This window comes from Chelonoidis abingdonii, chromosome 13, assembly GCF_003597395.2.
Source record: "Chelonoidis abingdonii isolate Lonesome George chromosome 13, CheloAbing_2.0, whole genome shotgun sequence".
NCBI lineage: Eukaryota > Metazoa > Chordata > Testudines > Testudinidae > Chelonoidis > Chelonoidis abingdonii.
The window spans coordinates 5,321,486-5,344,013 of record NC_133781.1 but is presented as its reverse complement, the minus strand read 5'-3'; the positions used below and the strand labels follow the sequence as shown (position 1 = coordinate 5,344,013).

Sequence of the window (22,528 nt, the reverse complement as noted above, 5' to 3'; positions counted from 1 at the left end):
AAGCTCTCCTGAGGTACTCCAAAAGCCTTTGCAGAAGGTTTCTGGCAGCGCTGCTTTATTTCGTCCTCCATAGTAGTACACTTGACCATGCCATGCATGTAGCAAGTATCTGGTATCATTGCATGACAAAGCCTAGCTGCGTATGGTCCCGGTGTTTGCTGGCATTCAAGCAACATCCATCCTTTATCTAGCTGTGTTATCCTCAGGAGAGTGATATCGTTTATGGTAACCGGTTGAAATTCAGGAATTTAATTATTAAGGAGGACAGAGAATGGCCATTCCTACTGGGCCGTTTGCGTGTGGCTTTAAAGAAATCCTTCCTTTGCAGGTAGCCAAGCGGAGGGAAGGTGGGGGGCGATTGGTGCTGAGCTTTCACACGTATTGGCTAGCAGGGATCTCCTGCTACCCTCAGCGCCACACGACGACCGCAAAGGTGGTGGGGAAAGGAGGGGTGTTTCGCAATGACTTCCATGATACCAGCCACGCGTGCGGAGGGGTAGGGGTATACAAGCGATGATCACACACGAGATTGGTAAGGGGGGGTTGCAGTGGTTATCTGCTGCTGCATGTTAACAGAAAAGCAAGCGCACTCAACGGGCTTTGCTTGCTGTTTGGGAAAGGAGGGTGCTGGATATATGAAAGGCGCAGAAGAAGAAAGCCAATGGCTTACCATGCCTGCATGCAGCTGAATTCTAATGTCCTGACCTGCGTCTGTGATCTCTAACACCAAAGCTGCAGGCACTCAATTAAGATGCAAAATGTGACCTTGTAGTTGAAAACACATGTGCTATGTAAGGTAAATAGTGTGTTCACCGTGAAAGAGTATAACCATTGTCTGTAAATGTATCTTTTCTTAATATTCTCTCCCTTTTTTCCCTCCTTCTGCAGCTGCAATTTTCAAGCCTCCCTACTCCGTCCCAAAGGCCTATCTCCGATAAGGCGGCGGAAAAACAAGACTTGTAGAGAGGAAATGTTTTGAAATCATAAAGTAACCTGCAATGAAAGAGTCATCTGAATGAGGGGGAAGGACGTGTATCAAAGTACAGGAAACATGCCGTGACCGTAAGGACAAGAAGGACCAACCTGAGGACAGGAGGGACCACTGTGAGGACAGGAAGAGATGCCGAGAGGAGAGAAGCTCGAGATGAGAGGTGACGGCAGGAAGATCAGACGAGCGCAGCGATGCAACTCGGGACTGCTGCATGATCCAAATTGACATGCTCTGGCATATGGTGGAGCCTGGTATCACAGAGAAATGGCAGCAAGGATGGTAGAGCTTGCGTCTGCTGCAGCCCTGTTAATAGCCACACCTACCCAACTCACCATGTTCTTCCTTAGCCTCCTCACCCCACGATGCAGTAAGAACTTGTGGGGGAGGCTCGTGCACCTGCCACTCCACCCCAGTGGACAGCCCAACCAAAAGCTCTCATTATTATGAAAATTTTTTAGTGGCCTTTTCCTTTCCTCCTATCCTCCTCCCAAACCCACCCCTGGGCTACCTTGTCAGTTCTCTCCCTCTTTTTATAATTAAGTAATAAAAATACATGATTTTTAAACGAGAGTGACTTTATTTCCTTAGAAAGCAAGCTTTGCTGATCGAAGAGTGGGTGGATGAGTGGATTATAGGAATGAGTCAGTCAAGGAGGGTGGTTCATCAAGGAGAAACAAACACAGCAGTCACCATCTGTTCCCTGGCCAGTGATGAACTGGTTTTCAAAGCTTCTCTGATGCGCACCACTTCCTGGTGTGCTCTTCTATCGCCCTGGTGTCTGGGCTGTGCATAATCAGCGGCCAGGTGTTTTGCCTCAGCCTCCCACCCTCCATAAAGGTTCCTCCCTACTTTCACAGAGATTGTGGAGCACACAGCAAGCACAATAACAATGGAGACATTGGTTTGGCTGAGGTCTGAGCGAGTCAGTAATGGGCACCAGCGTGCCTTTAAACGGCCAAATGCACATTCTACACCATCCTGCATTTGCTCAGCCTGTAGTTGAACAGCTCATGACTACTGTCCAGGCCGCTGTGTGTATGGCTTCATGAGCCATGGTATCAAAGGGTAGGCTGGGTCCCCCAGGATAACTACAGGCATTTCAACATCCCCAACTGTTATTTTCTGGTCTGGGAAGTAATTCCTTGCTACAGCCATTTAAACAGAGTAGTGTTCCTGAAGACGCGAGTCGTGCATGAAACCCCTTCCCGGCCATCCGTCCGGATGTTGTGTGCAACGTTCCCTTGTGAGGTCCACCAGTGCTTGCAACACTATGGAAAAGTACCCCTTGCGGTTTATGTACTGGGTGCCCTGGTGCTCTGCGTGCCAGAATAGGGATATGAGTTCCATCTATCACCCACCACAGTTAGGGAATCCCATTGCAGCAAAGCCATCCACTATGACCTGCCCATTTCCCGAGATCACAACTTTCATAGCTAGCAGCAGCTTAGTGATTGCTTTGGCCACTTGCACCACAGCAGCCCCCACAGTAGATTTGCCCACTCCAACTTGATTCCCGACTGACCGGTTAACTGTTTTGGTTATTTTTTTTTTCTTTGGGGGGGCGTTGCAAGCTTCCAGAGGGCTATCGCCACTCGCTTCTCAACTGTGAGGGCTGCTCTCATCTTGGTATTCTGGTGTTTCAGGGCAGGGGAAAGCAAGTCACAAAGTTCCATGAAAGTGCCCTTACACATGCGACAGTTTCGCAGCCACTAGGAATCGTCTCACACCTGCAACATTACGCAGTCCCATCAGTCTGTGCCTGTTTCCCGGGCCCAAAATCAGCATTCAATGGCTAAAACCTGCCCCATTACCAGCAGGATCTCCAAAGCATAGGAGCCTGCAGTTTGAGAGAATTCTGTGTCCATGTCCTCATCACTCTCGTTGCCGCTCTGCCGTAGCCACCTCCTCCTCGCCTGGCTTTGCAGGTTCCCGTTCAGCATAGACTGCACGAGAATGCTCGAGGTGTTTAAAATGTCCATGATTGCTGTCTTGAGCTCAGCAGTCTTGAGGTCCATGCTTGTTGTGGTATGGCGTCTGCACAGTTCACCCAGGAAAAAAGGCGCGAAACGGTTGTCTGCTGCTGCTTTCATGGAGGGAGGGGTGAGGCTGTACCAGGGGCGGCTCCAGACCCCAGCACACCAAGCGTGTGCTTGGGGCAGCATGCCACGGGGGGTGCTCTGCCGGTCACCAGGAGGGCAGCAGGTGGCTCGGTGGACCTCTCACAGGCGTGCCTGCGGAGGGTCCGCTGGTCCTGCACGGCTTCAGTGGAGCCGCAGGACCAGTGGACCCTCCGCAGGCACGCCTGCGGGAGGTCCACCAGAGCCGCAGGACCGGTGACCGGCAGAGCGCCTCCTGCGGCATGCCACCCTGCTTCAGGCGGCGAAATGTCTAGAGCCACCCCTGGGCTGTACCCAGAAGCACCAGCAGCAATGTTTTTTGCCCCATCAAGCACTAGGGTCTCAACCCAGCATTCCAATGGGTGAATGAGACTGAGGGAACTATGGGATAGCTATGGGATAGCTACCCACAGTGCAACCCTCCAGAAATCGATGCTAGCCTCGGTACATGGATGCACACCACCGAATTACTGTGCTTAGTGTGGCCGCGTGCACTCGACTTTATACAATCTGTTTTAAAAAACCGGTTTTTGTAAAATCAGAATAATCTCGTAGTGTAGACATACCCTCAGGCAACCAGGACAGAGAGGCAGCTCCCTGGGACCCAGGACTGTCCCAGCCAGAATGTGGATGCTGGGGAGTGTAAGAAATAGTCCCAGCCTCCCCCAGGACTGAGCTCTGCCCCATATGCTGATTCTCCCTCCCCAGCAAATGTGACTCTGGATCCAAGCACAGTGAGTCATGAACTCAACCTGTCTGTGAATCAGAAAAGTATAACATGGATGGAAACATTGCAAAATTTGTACCTGACAATCCTGAGAGATTTGATTCTGTTCCCTGTGTGCTGGGCTGTGAAGGAATCACCTCAGGGAGACAATACTGGGAGGGCCAGGGTAACAGAGATTTAAACATGGATGCTGCCAGAGAGTTCCTAAAGGGAGGATCAGGACTTTGGAGCTGAGTGGAGGTCATTCAGTACTATCAGCCCTTCCCCCTCCAGATCTTGAATATGATTCAGGAAGATTGAGATTAATCTGGACTATGAAGATGGACAAGTGACATTTTTTGATACTGATAACCAGGCCCCCAGCTGCACTTTCCCACTGGCCTCTTTCATTGAGGAGAGAATCCACCCCTGATTCTGGATGGGTCTGGAATGACGGCTCTCACTGTGTCCTTGAAATGGCTGGTAAAATATCCCACTGGGGCTGGGTATAATAGGGCAGGGGAGGCTGAGCCTCCCCAAGCAGCTCAGCATGGCCCCCTCCTGCCTGCTTCCAGTTTCTGCTCTTCCGTGCCTGGAACTGAGGACGGTTGGGACTGGTGTTTGCAAGACCTAGGGCTGGGGTTGGGTGCACTCAGGCCACGGCTGCACCGCCTGGCACTCCGGGGCTGGGGTTGGGGGCATTGCAGTTGTAGTGGAGGTGCTCTGGGCTCCAGCAGGGGAGGGGGATGGGAGGCAGAGGGGCGAGGCCTCGGGCAGAAGTGGTGGGGCCGGGAGCTAACTTCCCCCAGTAGCCAGTTCACCTGCCTCCCATGCCACCTGGTCATTACATTGTCAGTTCAGAGTGGGACCACTTAGTGTACAATCATTTGAAACCTCACATTTATTTACTGTCAATAAAATGTTTAAAGTTATTTTCTTTCCACTGTTTTTAAAACCAGCTGAAATTCTTGGAGAGAATCTTTTTCATGAAAAATGTTCTCATTTTTTAGACAGCACTCGTATTTGTGGCCCAGATACTGCAGACCAAAGCTGAGTGAATAATGGGGTTTTTTTGGTTCAGGGGCTGACCCAAAAATTCTGGGGAAAATAACTGTTTGATTCAAACTGAAACATTTTCCTTTAGAATCTTTTTTGTGAAATTGAAAAGCTCAGCAATAAAATGTTTTGAATCAACTGAAACTCTTTGAATCAGATTCAATTTTGTTTGTTTGTATGTTTTGTTTTTAGTTTTTCATTTTGATTTTGACTGTTCCAGGTGTTTTTCATTTTTTTTTAATTGGCCAAATTTGAAATTGTAACAATATTTCAAAATGAAAAAAGTTGGAACAAACTACCTTGAAATGGTCCAAACAAAACATTTAGACTCTTGTTATTTTATTCTTTTCTTTTTCAGCTGAATTGTTCATCGTGTACAACCTGAATTCAGAGAATAGTTTCAGAGATCAAAAAATGCATTTTCATACACTGATGCTATAGTAATATAAATACTAAATTATAATCATAACTAAACATATCTGAGTTGAGCTCAGTATCAACATTTGGAAATTATTTGTTTGATTCAAAATGCTAATTCAAAATGATTATTTTTTAAATTGATATTTCCACTTAATGTAATTTTAAGTGGAAATAATTCAAAATAGAATGTTTGGTTTTTAATTGACATTTGAAATGAAATGTTTTATTTCAAGTTGACTTAAAAAAAACAAGCTTTGGTTTGAAGATATCAAAAATGTTTCATTTTGACTGAAAATGTCAAAGCATTGATTTTTGTCCCACTGTGAAACAAACACAAATTTTGAAGAATGAGAATTTCCCACAGAAGAGAAATTCCATTTTCTGGTCAGCTGCACTGTGTTGATTTCAGATGTCTGATTTTGGTCCTGTTCAGTAACTCCAACAACTTTTTCTCCTCTTTTTACATACAAAGTACTCCAAGTAAGGCTAGTGGGGGATGGGACAGTATTATGCCTAATTGGGTTAGCAGCAGAGTATTTGCATACTTGTATAGCATGCCTGAGCAAATTCTCCAAGTATTTCTAATAAGTAACTGATCAAAAAAGTAAGTGATCCAGTTTAACTCCAGCTTAGCCATGGTTTTGGATGTGACTGTAATAACATGTCTGTAGTCAGACACAGCTAAATTTTTTCCCACTGGATTCAGCAAAATAAACATGAGTCAGTTCCAGGAAGGGAAACACCCAGTTGCTGCTGTAGGAGGGACATATTTTTGAGCACAGGAAATTGAATGTTACCTTGTTACACTGTACTGGGGAGCTATGGCTGCAGAGAACCCCGTCGAAAGCCTCAAAGATGAAGCTACTTGTTCCATCTGTCTGGACTATTTTGAAGATCCAGTGTCTATACGCTGTGGGCACAATTTCTGCCGAGCCTGCATCAGCCAGTACTGGAGGAAGTCAGATAAAAACTTCTCCTGCCCTCAGTGCAGGAAAATTGTTCAGCACAGAAACTTCAGGCCAAACAGAGTGCTGGCAAATGTTGTGGAAATAGCCAAACAGCTGAGTTTACAGACAACAAAAGATTCAGGAGGTGAGAGAGAGTGTGAGAAACACCAGGAGGCTCTGAAACTCTTCTGTGAAGAGGATGAAAATCTAATTTGTTCGATCTGCAGAGACTCCTGGGATCACAAAGCTCATACTGTGGTTCCCATAGAAGAAGCTGCCCAAAATTACAAGGTAAGAAATCTCTGTAGCTCTGGATTTTTTGCACACATATTTCTCTTCCTTTGCTCTGATGGTTACTGTCCCCCAACTGCACTGTATTTGCAAACGATGCTATAAAAGGGAAAGTTGTACTGTAAAGTGGCAAAATAGGCAGAAAGTGTAGGATTCAGAGGTGTATGATAGTGGAAAACATCTTTCGGAAGTTGGAGCCCTTTCCAATCCATTTCTCACTGGTCTGTGTGGCGGGGAGGGGAACCTCTCTAGAGAATTGAAGTTGTTCAGTGTAAAGTGAGGTTTGATCCACAAGCTCTTAAGGACAATTTAAGTAATGGTGTCACCTTCAGAGCTGCAAAGAGGAAGCTACTGCACAGAGCAAAGTTATGTCAGCACGAGAATCGCGAAGTGACACAGCTGTGCTGCTGTAGTGTGGACACTTCCTGTAGTGGTGGAAGGAGCTCTTGTAAATCTACCTCCCTGAGGGAGGGTAGCTAGGTCAATAGAACAGCATAGTTAAGTCAACCATACTTTGCAGTGTAGACCAGCCCCACGTCCTCAAATTAGGCAGACGATTCCAGGCTAAGGCTGCAGATGAGTTTCCCCACCAAACTTGTGAACTCAACTGATAAAAAGTGCCAATTGATTAACTGAGCGGATATGCAATTTTTAGTAAGAAATGGCAGCCTATGAGTTTAGAAGGGATGGCATTGTCCTCTTCCCTCTCAGGTGTTTAGTGAGGAGTGAAGCAGGCACTACCACTATTCTTGCAAGAATCAGCTTACGTGCCTGACTGCAAAAGAGGGCTTGCTGCTGAGAATCCTAGGCAGAGGGAGGTGCCTTCAGGCACCTGGGCCTCAGGGCTTGTCTACACTTGGAGCACTGCAGTGGTGCAGCTGCGCCTCTGTAGCACTTAGTGAAGACTCTACCTACGCCAACAGGAGAGCTTCTCCCAAAGGAGAGAGCACTCTACATCCCTGAGGGGCCATAACTGCATCAATGGGAGAAGCCCTCTCATCAACGTAGTGCTGTGTACAGTGGGAGTTTGGTCAGTGTAACTGCGTCACTCAGGGTGTGGATTTTTGACAGCCCTGAGTGACGCAGTTATACTGATAGAAATTTGTAGTGTAGTCCAAGGCTTAGGCACTGAAATCCCTGAGAGAGGTGGAGCTTAGGATACACCCCTTCCTTGGCATCTCCCATTGGCTACCTTAGGTGCTTCCCTGCCTAGCATGCTGGCTTTTGTGAATCCCATGCTTAGGTGCCTGTCTTTCCCCATGCATTGTGTAGGGATCATGTGGAGTTTGTGGAGTCCACTAGCTTTCTAGATATCTAAAAGTTAGGTGCTACAATGCTCAGAATTGCAATACCTAAGTCCGCCCTGGGAATGTAGCCTTGTGTCCCTTGCACTGCTTTCAAAATCTCAACCTATATATTTTTTGCATACTCTTGAGTTCTATAACATTGTATGGACTTTGCTGAACATGCCAGTAGGCCAGCTTCATTTGCCATTTTTATCCACTTTTTGCTAATGTATCAAAATTGTTGTTACTGATGTGAGCTGCCCTTGAAAATATAAATAAAACTGGAAACAAGGGAACCTAAAATGCAACCAAAGCAAGATAACTTTTTCTGTCCCTAGGCTCACATTCAGAGACAACTGGAGTTTTTGAAGCAAGAGCGAGATGAGGTTCTGGGTTTTAAACGGAGTGGGGAAATGAAAACCCAGAAGCTGCTAGTAAGTGCTCTTGTTACTCACTGATGCAGCAGTTCTCACACTTTGGCAACTCGAGGACCCTAATTTTCTTTAAAAATTTTCGTGGACTCCCAAGCCCCCCTCTCAGTCCCAGGCCCTGCCCCCACTCCACCCTTACCCCAAGGCCACACTCCCACCCCATCTCTTCCCACTCCCTTTTCACCCCTGCCCCTCATCTTCCCTGCTTCTTTCTACCCCCTCCCCCAAGCTCACCCATCCCCACTCCTCTCCCGGCCCCGCCTGCACACTGTTGAACAGCTGTTCCCTAGCATGCAGGAGGCACTGGGAGGGACGGGGAGGAGTTGATCATGAACCAAAAAATGTTTTTTCCCATTTTGGGTCAATCAAATGTGTTTTGACTCAGTAATTTTGAAACATTTCATTTTAATTTTGACCTTTTCCCCCATTTTTTTAAATAACCCTCAATCTAAATTAGCTTAAATTTAAAATGAAAAGTCATTTTAAACCAGATTTCTTCAATCTAAAAAGTCAAAACAAAGTATTGACAATTTGGAATTTGTCTGAGTTGGGAAATCTGTCACATCTGACTCTGTGTCACAACAGTTTTGGGTTTGATAACTCTACATTTTTCAACAACAACAACTAAAATGATTAGATGAAAAATTCCTGACCAGTTCTAATCACTGACTCCTGGCAGATGTTTTTGTGTCATTGCCTTTCTCTTTCAATCCAATTCTGAGTCACTCCTTCTCCCTCTTGTCAATTTTCCTGTTATTGGAAGGATGTGGTTTTCAGGAGGCCAGTAATAAAGGAGACAGAGGGCTAAGTCTGAAAACTTATTAAAAAAAAAAAAAAAGCTCCAACCTTTATGAACAGTTTGGCCAGCTGGGAGGCTACAGAAAAATCTCCTCTTTCTGTGCCAAGTGTTGAGTTGTCAGGGACTGAATGAAATGTTGCTCACTGCACACAAAAGGCTTTGCTGAATTTCATGACTCTTCCTGCTCCTCAACCGCCCTTTCTTTCTTTCACATTTGCTTATTGCAGAAACAGACAGAAACCCAGAGGCAGGAGATTGTGTCCGAATTTCAGCAAGTGCGCCAGTTAGTGGAGGAAAAACAGCGACTCCTGCTTGCCCAGCTGGATGAGATAAACAAGGACATTTTAAAGAGGCAGAACAACTATATTGCAAAAATCACAGAAGAGATATCCCGTCTTGACCACCTGATCAGTGAGCTGGAGGGGAAGTGCCAGCAGCCAGCGAGTGAATTCCTGCAGGTGAGACTATGGATTAGAGACACCCCAGCTCCCTGCACAGGGAAGGAGGGTCTCTTAAATTGGTATTGGTATCCAGGATTATCATAGTCAAGTAAACTGTTTTATTTTCTGAATGAAGAGGAACAGATTCACAGTTGTCCTACATAAAAGTGGACAGGTGTTTGTGGCCCAGTCTCTTCAGGGTGGCCAGCCTTCTTCCACATGTGCAATTTTTAATTGCAAGATTTCTTATCCCACAAAATGGGTATTCTTGGAAGCTAATAGCCTTAAATTGCTGCATTCCCTGATCCCATCCTCCATTCTGCAGCATGCTGAATTGAAGTAACTCCTGGTTCCTCGGTTCCTTGTTGTCACCCAGATTCTCCCTGGTAGTAAAATTCTAGAAATGAAATATCCCTTGGATTCTGCATTCCAGCCTGCTGCATGTGGGTAGCTCTCATTCACACCCCTGAGAGATATGCACACACTACTGACGAGTGTGGGAGGGGCCTCTTGAAGCATTTTTGGAGAAAAGTTCACTGTAAGGTCAAACGTCACATGGAGAACAGGAATCCAAGGAACTAAGATATTAAAATGAAACAAAGCTGCCAACTATGTGTAAAGTTACTGGCTGCAGGGGACTTGGGCTGGAACTCAGACTGGGGGTGTCAAAGTGAGTCTGCCCCAGAGCAGGAGGGATCCTGAGTGTGCAGCGTGTGGGACTGAGCTCCCTGTTCTCTCTCGCCCCTCTAGGACCTCAGAAGCACCTTGAGCATGTACGAGGCTCCTTCTCATTCCCCCTCATTCTCCACAGTTCTGGAAGGAGCTTGGACACTAGGGGCCAGATTTACAAAGGTATTGTTACCTCTTTGGGCCCTAGGGGCTGGCCAAAAATTCATGGTCTTGTAGTGTTGTTCCTGCTGGAAACAGAAACTGGAGGTAGAATCAGGTATTCCTTTGATGCAATCCTATTTATTTACAAAATATGTACAAAGTCCTGCTTCCCCGGGGATGGGGGCGGGAGAATCCAACAACAGGAGACAGTTTCCTCGCTCACAACTCCAAGCCTCTCTTAGCCAGCACTCAGACCCAAAAGCTGGGGCTCCTAGGCTCCTGAGGGCCATGTCCCCAGTGCTTGTTCAGGCTGTGTCTGAAGCTTCCTTCTCTGTCTCTCTATGCGGTGTGTCTCTTGCTTCTTACTCACACACACACGCACCCCTCTACCCAAAATATCCCCAGTGAATCCCTTCCACCTGTATTGTTCCAATTCCTGAGTGGCCTCACATTTGTCTTTGTTTTGGGTGGGGACACATGCTCCTCTGTGGTTGGAGGCCCCTCACATTTCATCTTCCTGGTTCCATAAAGGAGTTTAGTGACTTCCTACGACTTGTCACATTTCCAGGGTTAACGGCATCTCCGTCCCTCCCGTGGCCTCCTCTAGGGCAGCCCTTTGGGTCTCAGGCCTCCAGCCATCACCTCTCTCTGGGCTGGAACCCATGTTCCTCTCTCTCCAGACTACGGCTTTAGGCTTGCAGTCCCCTTGTAATTCATTGCATCTACTCCAGCAGGTCTGGCCTTAGTCCAGCACTGCGCTTCGCACCGTCTCAGGGGACAATGACAGGGTTACCTGTGGCCAGCTGGCTTCCACCCACTGCAGTACATTTATTTTCAGACAGAGGAAACCTATCATAAAAAAACAATGCCCCTACACTCACCCATCTGTCACAGGGAGACCTTGGCAACGTCCAGCCCTTCTAGCAGGGGTTTGCCCTCTTGGCTGCAATGTCATGTCCGTTTTTGGATCAAAATTACGGACACTTTCAGCCAGTTCAGGCTGCCCCTTTATACCACAAGCTTTTTTTTTTTTTTTTTTTTTTTTTTTGTCTGCTGGGCCTCTTGAACCTGGTCTGAACCAGTCTGTGCAGTTCACCCCGGAGGTGGGACATCTCTGGAGTTGTTAACCCATCCCAAGATGAAAAGGAATTAGCCCCCATTGATTTTAGTTCCTGTTGGGAGCTCGGTTACTCTCTCCTATAGAGGCAGAATACAATCCCTGGCTCACAAAGATACAGAAAACATTTACAGGTACAAAAGCATATGAGCAATCTCATTGCACAGCTCCATATAATCATCTTTTCAAGTTTCCACGTTCCTAAGATCTTGCATCTCCCGTGCAGTTATCTCAAAGGATGGATGGCAGTTGCATTTACCAGCTCCAGTGAGGTTTAACCCAGGCTATAACAGTATTTAGCCTATAGCTGTGCAGATGGTGCTTAGTGGGAGTTTCAGAAGCTGCTAGCTACAGGGAACTGCAGATAGCTAGTGATGGCCAAGTGAGTCCCCTCTGAGCAGGAGGGATCCCCAGTGAGTAGCATGTGGGACTGGGTTCTCTCTCTCTCTCTCTCTCTCTCCTTTCTAGGACATCACAAGTGCCTGGAGCGAGTACATGGCTCCTTCTCACTCTGCCTCCTTCTTATCGGCTCTGGAAGGGGTTTGGACAGCAGGGGCCAAATTTATGAAGGTATTTAGTCATCTGAATGTGCAGCTAGATGCTCACTAGGACTTTCAAAAGCTGCTAGCTACAGAGAAAGGCATGTGCAGCTCAACTGGTGATACCAAGGGGGTCCCTTCCAGAACAGGAGGGGTCCCCAGTGTGGGGCACGTGGGACTGAGCTCCCTTTTTTCTCTCTCTCCCTCTAGGACATCAGAAGCACCTTGAGTGGGTAAGTATCAGAGAGGTAGCTGTGTTAGTCTGGATCTGTAAAAGCAACAGAGTCCTGTGGCACCTTATAGACTAACAGATGTATTGGAGCATGAGCTTTCGTGGGTGAATACCCACTTCGTCGGTAAGTGGCTGCTGCTTGCTCCCCCAAGAGGATGTTTCCATTTTGCAGAGTGTGACACAAAATATTTTTTTACTCTTGAATATTTTCCACACAACTGATTTTCAGTTAAAAACACTGGAATTTTGAATATCTGCTTTACCCTCACCTGTATCTTCTCTCCTTTTATTTCTTTTTTCCTTTTTCAAAACTTAGTGCCATAAAACAAATGATGTCCAAGGCTGTGACTGTTTTGTTCATTTCTCAGTTTTTCTTTCCTTTTTCCCTTTGATGATACTTTTCAAAACTTCTCCACCTTGGGCAGCGCTACAGAGTGGCAGAGCTAGTGGAATCAGACAGGAATCTTTGGGGTTTATTGCTCAGATCCTGCAGTTTGCCTCCCTGTCTCACACCTTTCCCATCCTCCTTAGATAAGTAAGCGTAGGCTGAGCTGTGTCTGGATCCAGAGCTGCATTCATGGAGGAGAGACGGAGAGCAGCAGGCACTGGCTGGGGTTTTTCTGCTCAGTGTCCCCGCCTGGTTCCCTAATTTTTAACTTTTAACCTCTCTCCTGTTCTTGTTCTCTCCTTCATTGTCCCCAGTACTTGTCTGTGAGGAGAGACAGAGAATAAGACATAAGGGGCAGAGCTCAGCCCTGCGGGAGGGTTTGATAATGTCAGTGACTGAATCTGCCCCAGCTGGAGAGTGATTCAGGGAATCTCCTTCCTCCAAGATTTACCCAGCTCTGACCGGGGAGCAGCTCTGAGATCTCAGCATAGTGCAGGGAGATTCGCTCACCGACAGAGACGGGTCAGTGCCAGAGTGAAAGGATCAGCTGGGCCAGGCCTGAGACTCAGAATCTTGCTGCTTCCCAGCTGCTTTCCATGCAGACACCAGAAAGTTCAGCTGGCTAAATTTCTTTCTTCATGCAGGAAATTAGTCACCAAAAAGTGTGCTCTATCTTAAAATGGCCTCTCATTTTGGATTTCAAAACTCTCCAAACTTTGGAAGAACTACAGAGTTTCATTTTTCTTGGAGCTTTTCCAAAGCTGAGGAAGATTAGAAAAACTAGATTGGCAAATGGAAAATAAAATAAAATAGGGGAGGAAAACACATGCCAAAAAACCTAGACATCATTCAGCAAATTACATTCAGCATAGGCACCAACTCCGTGGGTGCTCCAGGGCTGGAGCACCCCTGGGGGAAAATTAGTGGGTGCTCTTCACCCACCAGCAGCCAAGCTCCCCATACCCCCCTGCCCCACCTCCTTCTCTCTCCCTGAGCGCACCGCATGTCTGCTCCTCTGCCTACCTCCCAGTGTTTCCTGCCCAGCCACATCCAAACAGCTGTTTGGCAGATTTAGCACGCTTTGAGGGTTGGGAGGGAAGGAGTGGGAACATGGTGCACTCAGGGGAGGAGGCAGGGCTGGGGCAGGGATTTGGGGAAGGAGCTGGAATATTGGCAGGGACTGGGTGGAGTTGGGGCGGGGACTTTGGGGAAGGAGTTGGAATGGGGGTGGGGAAGAGGTGGGGCAGGGGCAGGGCCTAATGGAAGTGGTGGAGTGGGGGTGGGGTGGAGGTGGGGGGGTGGAAATCGAGCACCCACGGGAAAGAGGGAAAGTCGGCGCCTATAGATTCAGTGGTATAAGGTTAAAAAAGGAGCGCGAAAGTAGCGAATGGGGGAACAAAACCCAGAACAAATAAAAAGAAAATTGTAATTTTGAAAGTCGCTTAGGTACATTTTTTTAAATTTTACCCACAAACACAATTTAAAAAAGGTGGTTTAAATTTTTAGAGATGGTTTTCTAGAGATGGTTTGGAGAACAACTGCTCACTAGCAAAGATCAGGGACTGCAACTGTATGAGGGAGCAGGGGATTCCTTACTTCCAACTTTTCTCCTTTTGATGTCAAAAGCAAGAGACAGGTACAGGGTGTCTCCTCAAGCTTTGAAATATTTCAATTGAACAATCCAATGATGATGAATTTTGTGGGTCACTTTCTCTAGAGGCAGACAATGGACATTTGAGAATCCAGTGAGTCTTTCTCCTGAATTTAAATGGGGCAGCTGGGATTTCTCTGAAAAGACCAGAATTCTGCACAACATTCTGAAGAACTTCAAAGGTAAAAAAATCTGGGGCTTTCCTATGTTAAATGTTTGTGAGTCACAAGCAAAAGTGAAGACAAGAGCTGCAGGTAAAGATGTGTTTGTGGCGATGAAAAGCGATCTGCCCAGATGGTTAGTTTAGTATTTGTTACTGTCTGATAATATTCTGTGCTGGTTACAGCAGGACACAGAGGGTTAAATCTTGATTCTGTTGAAGTCAATGGCAAAGCTTCTACTGATTATAATGGGACCAGAATTTCACCCAGATACTTTAATATCAGCTCAGAGAGACTTGGGAGCAGTTTGTCTTCACCTGCTGGAGCTGAAGATGTCATGGAAAATGTGCAGTCACTCTGAGTGAGTGGGTAGATGGAGAGAAGCTGTAGCATTTTGATTAGTAGGCACTGTAGTATTTTTATAACACCTGACGGTGATGGGCTGCAGATGTCCTCAGATTGCCACCAGGGTTTTCCTGTCTGTTTCTCTTCTCTCTCAAGTGAGTTTGTGTTGGGGGAGAATTAACTAAACTGAGAGATGAAGGGGGGATGCTGCGGGGGTCAGAGGGAAAGGAGAAGAGAAAGGGGAGTTGGTTAGCATGGGGAGCAGGTGTGGAGTCTGGATGAAGTGAGGGGACTGTGAGGGAGGCAACAGGAGAAAGTTTCAGTGACCAGCCAGGCAGCGGAGGGGAAAGACTGTTCAGACTTGACACTGTAAAGGAATGTGTGCCAGGGGGATGGGAACAATCAGATGCTGACAACAAAACACCCCTGGACAGCTTGGCGGTGGGGATTAAATGTGGTGCATCTGGAGCTGATAGAACGAGCCTCTGCAGCTTGAGCTGAGAGATCCAGCTTTCTTAGCTGCAGTTGTAGCAGGATCATCAACCTTGGTATGTGGCTCAGCCACCACTCGAAGGTGTCAGGGAACCATACTGTGTGGGTGGTCCCATCAGCTAGCCCACCCTGATCTCTGCACTGACAGTGCTATCCAGCTATTTGATGTCAGGAGATAGGGGCTTGGTAACGTCTATAGAATTCAGCAGAGTGGCTTCTTTGAATGTTAGTGAAGGGATCTGGGCCACCACCCCTCCACCAATATGATCCTGTTTGTCAGTGTACTCAGCTGCTATGTATTGTCCAGATTCTTACATTCTGAGCTCTCTTCGGCAGGGAACTGTTCACACGAAGCCTGATACAAAAGGGCCCTAATTCCCTGTTGGGGTCCTCAGGCCTGACCACATGATAAGTAATAATTAATAAACAATTACTAATAAGGATAGCTCTGTCTGCGTCTCCCCCCAAAGTTATATTAAATCACAAAACGATTGTTACCTACTGATCAAATCCTGAGATCTCCTCTCTCTCTCTCTCTCCCCTTTTTCATCCTCTAGAGACTCTGGTGTCAGAATGGAGGCTGGACAAAGGTAATTCCTGGGGGTAATGAGGAGTGGGGACAGTTGCATGTGAATGTTATCCTGAACTGAGGATAAATAATAATGATTTGTGTCTCCCTGGATTTTCTGGTAGAAAGACAAGCATAAAAATTCAATAAAGCAAAAAGTAGGAAACAATATCATGTGCACCAGCCACTTTTCAGCTAGCTCTAATTAAAACCAAACACAAGATAGTCAGCCCAATTAGGAAATTCATCCAATTAATCTAACACTTTTTGGCAAGATGCCCTCTTGAGAGTGGATGGTGGGAGGAGATTAAAATTCAACTGGCCAGATTCCTCTAGTCAAAATCTGAACCACAGAATCAAACTTCTGAACATTGCCACCCTGTTTTAAAAGTGATTAAATGTTGAAATGGAAATGACAGCATGGAAGCCTGAGCTGAGTTGAACTGTGGCTCTGAGGAACCTTAGGAAATTTGCTAGGCTACTAGTGAAAATTCATGGCTCACCGACAGGACACAAGTGCACCCCCCCAGCACAGACTCCCACACTGAGTGAAGTCCACAGGAGTGAAGGTCCCCTCCTCCAGCCCCTCCCCCAAAGCTTCTGCAGCTGCTGTGAACCTCATAAGACACTCCAGGTACTCGCAACCTTCCAATGCATTCCATGGGGCCAGCCAGTCACAGCAGGTCCTGTCACGGCAGGTCCTGAGGAGCTTGCTATGGTTTCCCTTGGGGGTTACGTACTTTTCTAGGCACTGAGGATGAACGTCCTTACATATTCCTAGGGTTTCCTCCTGAGGCTCCCCAAGACCTGCTTTATCAGCTCAGGAAGTTTAGAAATCAGCATAGCTGTGGTCACCTGTTAGGCTGACAGGCCCTGGAGTTCCAAGCACTGATTCAGGACTGTCAGGAAAACACTGAGACCCCTGCTTCAGTCCAGTCTTATTCGGGAAATAGCCTGCTTCATTTAAGCACCTGCTTAAGTTCTCTCCTGAACAGGAGTGCTTGACTTCTCTGATGGGCTTTAGCACAATGGGACCCTGCATCTGTGGTCCTTCATTCCCCTGTGCCGAGCCAGACATGGAGAAAGATGCTTGAGAGGGTCCAAGACTCAGTTCAGCATCACAATGGCAAACTTTTAGGTGCTTGGGGAAAAAGCCCTGCAATTCCCAAAGCCTGACTTGGGCACTGAGGCTCCTATACAGTGAATAGAGAGAGATGGGTGTCTATTCAATTTATTCATAAATGATCTGGAGAAATGTGTAAACAGTGAGGTGGCAAAGTTTGCATATGATACTAAACTACTCAAGATAGTTAAGACCAAAGCAGATTGTGAAGAACTTCAAAAAGATCTCACAAAACTAAGTGATTGGGCAACAAAATGGCAAATGAAATTTAATGTGGATAAATGTAAAGTAATGCACATTGGAAAAAATAACCTCAACTATACATACAATATGATGGGGGCTAATTTAGCTACAACGAGTCAGGAAAAAGATCTTGGCGTCATCGTGGATAGTTCTCTGAAGATGTCCACGCAGTGTGCAGAGGCGGTCAAAAAAGCAAACAGGATGTTAGGAATCATTAAAAAGGGGATAGAGAATAAGACTGAGAATATATTATTGCCCTTATATAAATCCATGGTACGCCCACATCTCGAATACTGTGTACAGATGTGGTCTCCTCACCTCAAAAAAGATATTCTAGCACTAGAAAAGGTTCAGAAAAGGGCAACTAAAATGATTAGGGGTTTGGAGAGGGTCCCATATGAGGAAAGATTAAAGAGGCTAGGCCTCTGAAGCTTGGAAAAGAGGAGACTAAGGGGAGATGTGATACAGATATATAAAATCATGAGTGGTGTGGAGAAAGCAAATAAGGAAAAGTTATATACTTGTTCCCATAATATAAGAACTAAGGGCCACCAAATGAAATTAATTGGCAGCAGGTTTAAAACAAATAAAAGGAAGTTCTTCTTCACACAGTACACAGTCAACTTGTGGAACTCCTTACCTGAGGAGGTTGTGAAGGCTGGGACTATAACAATGTTTAAAAGGGAACTGGATAAATTCATGGTGGCTAAGTCCATAAATGGCTATTAGCCAGGAAGGGTAAAGAATGGTGTCCTTAGCCTCTGTTCATCAGAGGATGGAGATGGATGGCAGGAGAGAGATCACTTGATCATTGCCTGTTGGCTTCACTTCCTCTGAGGCAACTGGCATTGGCCACTGTCAGTAGACAGATACTGGGCTAGATGGACCTTTGATCTGACCCGGTACGGCTGTTCTTATTATGTTCTTATGTTATGTAAGAATGCCATGCTCCAAAGCCAGGTGAATAGGCTAGCCCCTGGGGGAGGCTGATGAGAGTGGGGGTGTCCTAAGTCCCACCCTCTCACAGAGATAAGCAAAGTCCAGGCTGCAGGGAGGCCCCATCTCTGCTTGTGATTCTCAGGCTGGGAACCATGGAGTTAGGCGCCATATGCTCTTTTAGCAAGAAGCCGAGCAGGCGCCTAAAGTCACTCGCCTACGTTTTTCAGAGTAAAAGTTCCCTCATCACCATGTTTCCATCTCTAGGTGTGCACATTGCTGTCCCCCTGTGAGCCTCTAGCTGCCCGTCTCCTCCCTCAGCCCCAGAGCTATTCTCAAGAGAGGGAAGAGAAGCATTCCACTGCCTAGCTCACATGCGGGCCTGATCCAGTAGGTGTGCGCAAAGGCTACCTATTGGAGCTGACACCATTCCAAATCTGGCTGGTGTCAGCAGCAGTAGCTGCTTTATAACTTTTAGCCCAGTGGCTAGTGCACTTGCATGGGAGCTTGGAGATCCAGGTTCAAGTCCACCTCTCTCTTTGATGGGGAAAAAGGAGTTGAACATCTCTCACAGGAGCAGCAGAAATTAGCCAGCTAAGGATGTTTTACTCTGAAAAACATAGGTGCTACATGACTTTAGGTGTCTACAGCATTTGTCAGGGAATTTGGGGCAGTGCCGTGGAACCAAAATTGAGACTTAGGTGCCTAATTGCTTTTGAGCTTCGAGCCCCACATCACTATTCCAGGGGAAGTTGGACTCCCAAGACTTCGTGTGAGGGCGAGCACCACAAAGGATCAGGGTGCACTGTGCGCTGTCAGGCAAGAAGCAATGGGTGCAGGATGAAAAAGATTTGAGGTCTCAGGCCTGACACGGCCAATCCTTTTGCTGTCACTGACCCATCCCTGCCAGGGGAGTGACTCTCCCCTGCACTTTGATGCAGTCTCAGAGCTGCCTCTTTTCAGACCTGGGTAAATCCTGGAGGAAGGAGATTCCCTGAGTCACTCTCCAGCTGAGGCAGATTCTGTCACTGGCACAATCAACCCCGGCCCCAGGGCTGAGCTCTGCTTCTGATACTCTGATTTTCTCTCTCATTCTCTCTCCAGAAAATGTGACGCTGGATCCAGACACGGGAAATCCCTGGCTCATAGTGTCTGAGGATCAGAAAGGCATGAGATGGCAGAATCCGTACAACAATTTCAGAGTAGAAGATATATCATTTCTCCCTGCCCTGGGCTGTGAGGCATTCACCTCAGGCAGACATTACTGGGAGGTGGAGTTGAAGGAGGGGGGGAACGTGCGTCTAGGGGTCGCCAGAGAGTCTGTGAAGAGAATAGGAAAGGTCAGCTTGAAGCCCAAAGCGGGGGTCTGGGCTATAGAGCAGTTGGGACCTTATTACCAAGCCTTCACCTCCCCTATTACCAACTTGTCCCTGAGTCGGAGCCCCAGAAAGATCGGGGTCTATCTGGACTATGAAAGAGGGCAGGTGACATTTTATGATGCTGATACCAAGGCCCTGATCTTTGCATTCCCACCAGCCTCTTTCACTGGGCAAAGAATTCGCCCTTTCTTCTTTCTTTTTGGTGTAAACTCCCAGCTCAGACTGTGTCCCTGAGATGTCCAGAGTTTGCGGGAGGATATCAGAATACCCCATCAACACCTATGAAACGAGCTTCTCTAATATCTGCCCTCTCTGAGCCTGAATGATTCCCATGTTCCTGCAGAGACATCAAAACTGCAGACAGGCCAGGAAAGTCCCTGCCAGTGTAACCCACTGATCAGTACATGTCACATGCCCCCCTCTTGGTCTGAGCTGCAGAGGATGTGCCTCTGTTACAGTGGCTGGCTGTGGAGGCTGGCTGCGGAGGCTGGCTGCTTATGCTGCAGTGACTCAGGTATCTGGGTTTAGAGAGTCCTGGTTCAATGCCCAGTGTGCTCGCCAAGATGGTGGTTATTATACCAATACTGCAGCAGACCTCTCCTGTCTGTCTCTGGTGTTCAGTGGCCCATGGCAGACTGTCAGAGAGTGAGAAGGAAGCTGCATGCATAGCTGTAGGGGGAATCCGCAGGGCTCAGGCCCCTCATCCTGAGGCCTGTCTTGTTCCAGGGAAGAAACCAACTCTCACTTTCCCCAGTAATTGATGAATCCATTGTAACGGTGACATAGGCTTACATCCTCAAACGTACATAGGTGCCTACCTACTATTCTATTGCAGTGGGAGGTGCCTAAATACCTTTGAGGATCTGGGGCCTAGTGCTTCGTCTCTGATTCTAGAGACTAAAATAAAATACTCTGCTGCACAAACAGATCAAAATCAGCTCCCAGAATTGGGGCTGGATTTATTTTAGCTCCCATTAGGCATCTAAATAAGAGGCCAGATTTTCAAGAGTTTAGCCAGACGTTTCCACCTCCCAGCAGGTCTCATTGAGAACTACCCGGCTGTTTCATTGGGTGCTAAATGGGAGAAGAGCTGTTTGGAAAAGCCAGCTCCGGCTGTGGTGGCTTAGGCCTGTAAAATCTGGTTCGCTGTGACTTGTATCTAGAGCTGCATGAAACATGTCAAATGAGAATGGTCAGGCCTCCCTGCTGCCATGCTGGTGTCCAGTCTGTTCCGGGGGACACACTGCAGACTGCTCTCATGCAGACCTTACCGTTCTGCCTTCTTGTTTCACTGGGGTCTCAAATAAAGCCAATTTGACTGAAAATACAGGGTTGCTTCTTATGTGTGGTGTGACGATGTGGCTCTGGCGGGACCCAACTGAGAGTGCCAAATCAGGACCAATTGCTCAAACAGGGCAGTCACAGCCCAAGGCTGGGGTTTTTCCACCTCTAAGGCAAACCAAACCAGCCAGACAAAAGACTTCGGTGTCACCCCTCTGGCTAACCGCAAGTCACACAAGCAATTTCCTTAGACACTCCAGTCTCCCAGTATCACCACCAGTCCCACACGTCCTGGGGATGAATGGTTATGAAAACCAACACCCCAGTAAAAGAAAAAGGTTCTCTCGATCCCAAAGGACCAAGCCCCAGACCCAGGTCAATATACACATCAGATCTTACCCACAAATCACGCTGTTGCCAATCCTTTAGAATCTAAAATCTAAAGGTTTATTCATAAAAGGAAAAAGATAGAGGTGAGAGCTAGAATTGGTTAAACTGAATCAATTACATACAGTAATGGCAAAGTCCTTAGTTCAGGCTTGGAGCAGTGATGAAGTAAACTGCAGGTTTAAATCTAGTCTCTGGAGAACATCCCCTGCTGGGATGGGTCATCAGTCCTTTGTGCAGAGCTTCAGATTGTAGCAAAGTCCCTCCAGAGGTAAGAAGCAGGATTGAAGACAAAATGGAGATGAGGCCTTCGCCTTATATAGACTTTTCCAGGTGTAAGAACACTCCTTTGTTCCTACTGTGGAAAGTTACAGCAAAATGGAGTTTGCAGTCACATGGGCCAGTTTCTGCTCACTCCAGTGAGTCACAGGGCGTATCCGCCTTCTCTCGATGGGTCAATTGTGTAGTTGATGGTCCTTAATGGGCCATCAAGCAGGCTAAGCTGAGCTGACACCAACTTGTCTGGGGTGTTACCCAGAACTGCAGCACCAATTTGAAATACAGACAGTACACAGCCAATATTCATAACTTCAACTACAAAAATGATACAGACATACAGACAGCATAATCATAACCAGTAACCCGTAACCTGGTCTTAGACACCTTATATGACCCCCTTTACATAGGATTTGGTGCCACTACAGAACCTTGGTTGCAACCCATGTTCTATATGGTCCCAGTTTATATCAATAACGTCACACCTCCAACGCAAAATTAATGCAGGAAGGGATGACACAGACATCTCTGACTGCATCCCAAAAGCTCCCCATCCCTGGGTCTCTCTCACTACAGCAAGTGTTGGGTTAGAAGCCATATCAGTGTATAACAGAAATGGTTTATTAAAGTCATGTTCCATAACGTGATTGAATTTCTTTACAAACTCAAGGTAAAGCTTAGTTTGAACAACAGTGGATTGGATCTGCTCTTGCAGCAGGATTCCTGTATGTCTCATATGCTCTTGCCAAGAGCTAACGAAACTAGCTATTTTATCTATACAAGCTCTGGCAAATGTTTGGAACCCAATTAACATGAAATCAACGTAGATATTAATGTTGTTCACAGTAGAGGAATCATGGCATTTAGCCATGCAATCAATATGGTAGTGTGCCTCAGTTTCCCCTTTCCTAGTGCACATCAGGTTTGGAATGCTTTTCCCCTGTGAAAAGCTTTAATACTGTTTACAGGCATTAACTGTAAAACGTTAGTATAGCAAGGCCTTTTAACACAACGTGTGTTCTCACGTACTGCTTTCAACACGTTCAAGGGACTTTTCATAGGACTGGGCACATTGTACATTCTTACAATTCTTGG

At 46.8% G+C, this 22,528-nt stretch overlaps 1 protein-coding gene and 1 long non-coding RNA gene across 3 annotated transcripts in view; one reads left to right on the top strand and one right to left on the bottom strand.

The window, feature by feature from the left end:
- LOC142047690 (uncharacterized) overlaps positions 1 to 22,528 on the bottom strand; it is a 459,131-nt gene that overhangs the window by 300,073 nt on the left and 136,530 nt on the right. The window lies entirely within an intron of this gene.
- LOC116815545 (tripartite motif-containing protein 10-like) lies at positions 6,066 to 20,814 on the top strand. Of its 2 annotated transcripts, XM_032763989.2 has the most exons (9): positions 6,068 to 6,528; positions 8,153 to 8,248; positions 9,272 to 9,502; positions 10,235 to 10,336; positions 11,901 to 12,002; positions 12,182 to 12,204; positions 14,309 to 14,424; positions 15,798 to 15,830; positions 19,215 to 20,814. In XM_032763989.2, the coding sequence occupies exons 1-9, from the start codon at positions 6,112 to 6,114 to the stop codon at positions 19,721 to 19,723; spliced, it is 1,629 nt and encodes a 542-aa protein (XP_032619880.1). In that variant the 5' UTR covers positions 6,068 to 6,111; the 3' UTR covers positions 19,724 to 20,814. The 2 variants fall into 2 exon arrangements, with proteins under 2 accessions (XP_032619882.1, XP_032619880.1); XM_032763991.2 differs by lacking the exon at positions 8,153 to 8,248 and having other exon boundaries at positions 6,066 to 6,528.

What these genes read in the sequence shown, in the direction of transcription:
- LOC116815545 (XM_032763989.2), top strand. Translation starts at nt 6,112, where the DNA reads ATGGCTGCAGAGAACCCCGTCGAAAGCCTCAAAGATGAAGCTACTTGT. An exon ending in CAGGGGCCAAATTTATGAAG is followed by an intron (nt 12,003 to 12,181) that starts GTATTTAGTCAT and finishes CTCTCCCTCTAG; the next exon opens with GACATCAGAAGCACCTTGAG. An exon ending in CATTCTGAAGAACTTCAAAG is followed by an intron (nt 14,425 to 15,797) that starts GTAAAAAAATCT and finishes TTCATCCTCTAG; the next exon opens with AGACTCTGGTGTCAGAATGG.